The sequence below is a fragment of the Sinocyclocheilus grahami genome, unplaced genomic scaffold (assembly GCF_001515645.1).
Source record: "Sinocyclocheilus grahami isolate Dianchi unplaced genomic scaffold, SAMN03320097.WGS_v1.1 scaffold655.1, whole genome shotgun sequence".
NCBI lineage: Eukaryota > Metazoa > Chordata > Actinopteri > Cypriniformes > Cyprinidae > Sinocyclocheilus > Sinocyclocheilus grahami.
This window is the reverse complement of record NW_015505834.1, coordinates 951,099-953,574: the sequence shown is the minus strand read 5'-3', so window position 1 is coordinate 953,574 and position 2,476 is coordinate 951,099. Positions and strand designations below refer to the sequence as shown.

The 2,476-nt window shown below is 32.7% G+C and overlaps 1 protein-coding gene across 1 annotated transcript in view; it reads left to right on the top strand.

The window, feature by feature from the left end:
- The window catches only part of LOC107558670 (SH3 domain-binding protein 2-like), a 23,585-nt gene extending 21,558 nt beyond the window's left edge, over window positions 1-2,027 (top strand). The window contains exons 11-12 of the mRNA XM_016242328.1: window positions 711-770; window positions 1,007-2,027. Coding sequence (XP_016097814.1) covers window positions 711-770; window positions 1,007-1,162 — 216 coding nt within the window. The 3' untranslated portion in view covers window positions 1,163-2,027. The remainder of the gene's footprint in view (window positions 1-710; window positions 771-1,006) is intronic.
- The last annotated feature ends 449 nt before the right edge of the window (window positions 2,028-2,476 follow it).

Genomic DNA, 2,476 nt, shown 5'->3' with positions numbered 1-2,476 from the left:
ATGCATATATATATATATATATATATACACATGCACATTTATATACATACAAATATATATATTATTTAATTTCCATTTAGTTGTTGAAGTATTAAAATAATTCAAATTAAATAAAACTAAAAACTTAATTAATTTTTTTTCTTTTTTTTTCTGACATTTTATCTTTTAAAAGAACATTTTTTTAATTGGGCCCCTATGTTTAGGTTCAGTAATTTCACTTTGAAGGCAAAGAAAAGGTTATTAGTTATTGAATGCCTTATTTTCAAAAATGTCCAATGATATGTTCATAGGCCTGATAAGAGCTGGATAATTAAAAAAAAAAAATCTCAGATGGAGGTTTTTGCATCTGAAGTCTTCATATTATTATGATAACAAAAATGCCATTATTTTATAACAAAAATATAAAAAATAATTATATGTCATTTTAGATTTTACTTTCTAAAACTGAAAGATAAATGACATTCTGTATAGAATATCAATCAATCAATCTATCTATCTATCTATCTATCTATCTATCTATCTATCTATCTATCTATCTATCTATCTATCTATCTATCTATCTATCTATCTATCTATCTATCTATCTATCCATCTATCTATCTATCTATCTATCTATCTATCTATCTGTCTGTTTTTGTTTTGTTTGTTTTTTTGCAACTGTATCTGTGTATGTTTATACATGTTTGCACTTTTTTCCCTGTTTGACACAGGTGCTGGTTGTTTGGGACTCCGGTATAAACAAAGCCAGAAATTATAGGCTCTTTGAGGAGGTTAGTAGCTATTTTGCTTGGACACTAAATCTACAGTACAGAAGTTTTTACCAAGGCAAGATTTGTTCTTACTAAGGGATTTGTACAAAACTCTAACCAATAGTATTTTCAATTCGGCACATCATTTGTCCTGCGCTGTTAATGCTACCGAATATTGAGGAAATGCTACAATAGCACCTTTATTTGTCAGTCCAGATCAAACTCATTCTGTTTTACTCTCTCTTTTACATGTACAGGACCAGCGGGTGTATCTGGAGGCAGATCTGACGTTCCCCACTTTATCTGCTCTTGTTGAAAACTATCACATCAACCCACTGCCCAGCAATAACAACTCAATGCCCAACTACTCCCTCTGCTTACATCTACCGTTCGGCTACGAACCACCCAGGTGACATCGGCCCCCTGTCCCGTGCTGAAACACCCACCCGCTCACTGCACAGCCGGTGCCAGTCCTGGACCAGACTTCTGCTGACAGCGCAGTGGAGAACGCCTCCCATCACACCTGAGCGCCCAGTCAACTGGATACCCTCACTAGTTTGATACACTGTGAATATCAATGGATAATTAATCCAGTGAACCAATGAACTGTGTTCATTTAAGTCCAGTGTTCAGACGGGAGTCTTACTATTAAAATGACAAAAATCCAGTGAATTAAACAGTGTTAAATAGCAAATGTGCACTTTAGTACACATACTGTACTGCATATATTAGTATACTGAAGCTTCATCTGGCTAAGAACCGACTGATTGGCATGTAATGTGATTAATCACTGTTTGCATTGGTTATTGGTGTGGTTATCTGGAATAGAGTAAAATATCTAGTTCAATAGAATATCGCACAGGAACCACAGACACTGCTATGCAATGCTTCTTCACTGGAACATAACTCCCAAAGTATATTCTCATGGTTGTTTTTAATTCCAACATAAGAATGCCTGAATGTTATTGCAATATTTCATACTGTAAGTATTATTTTATTCCACAAAATTTGTATTATATTGTACATCATATAAGTCATTTAATAACTGGATGCTATTGTTATGTTTGTACACTGCACACTGTTGTGAGGTGAATTATACACACTTGAAACTAAATGCACAGTGAAAATAAAACTAATTGTTTAGAAATTAAAAAGACCAGATCTTATTTATATATAAGTATAGTGACAAGTTGTGACATAAAATGATTCAACCTCAAATCAGTATTCCATATATATATGGTTATTTGGTATATATGTATAATTTATCCTAAAATCAAATTGAATGCTTTCAGAATAAAAAAAAAAAGCAGTGAGTGATGAACAAACCCATTTTACTGTGTTTGTATTGTTTCTGTGGACCTGTGGCAAATATAATGCTTGAAAATGAAGACAGAACTCTAAATGGCTTCATACTAAGCTAACCTGTTGAATAATTTATGTGAAACCAAACTGAGCAATGCATTAAAGGCTCATAAAGGCTTATTTCACAAATTACATAATTAATGATCCCAAGCCAATATGTTTCCTGTACTATTTTAAGTCCACGGTTATGTATGTAATTCTTTATTAATTCTTAGATATACACTGTACATCCAGAAAGCCATTTTAAAATGGACACGATCGACTCACAGAGATTTCACACACTGTAAAAAATGACCGTGAATTTAACGGTAAAAGACTGTAAAAATGCTACAGTAAAAACCTGTTGTTAATGTTGTTAAATGAAT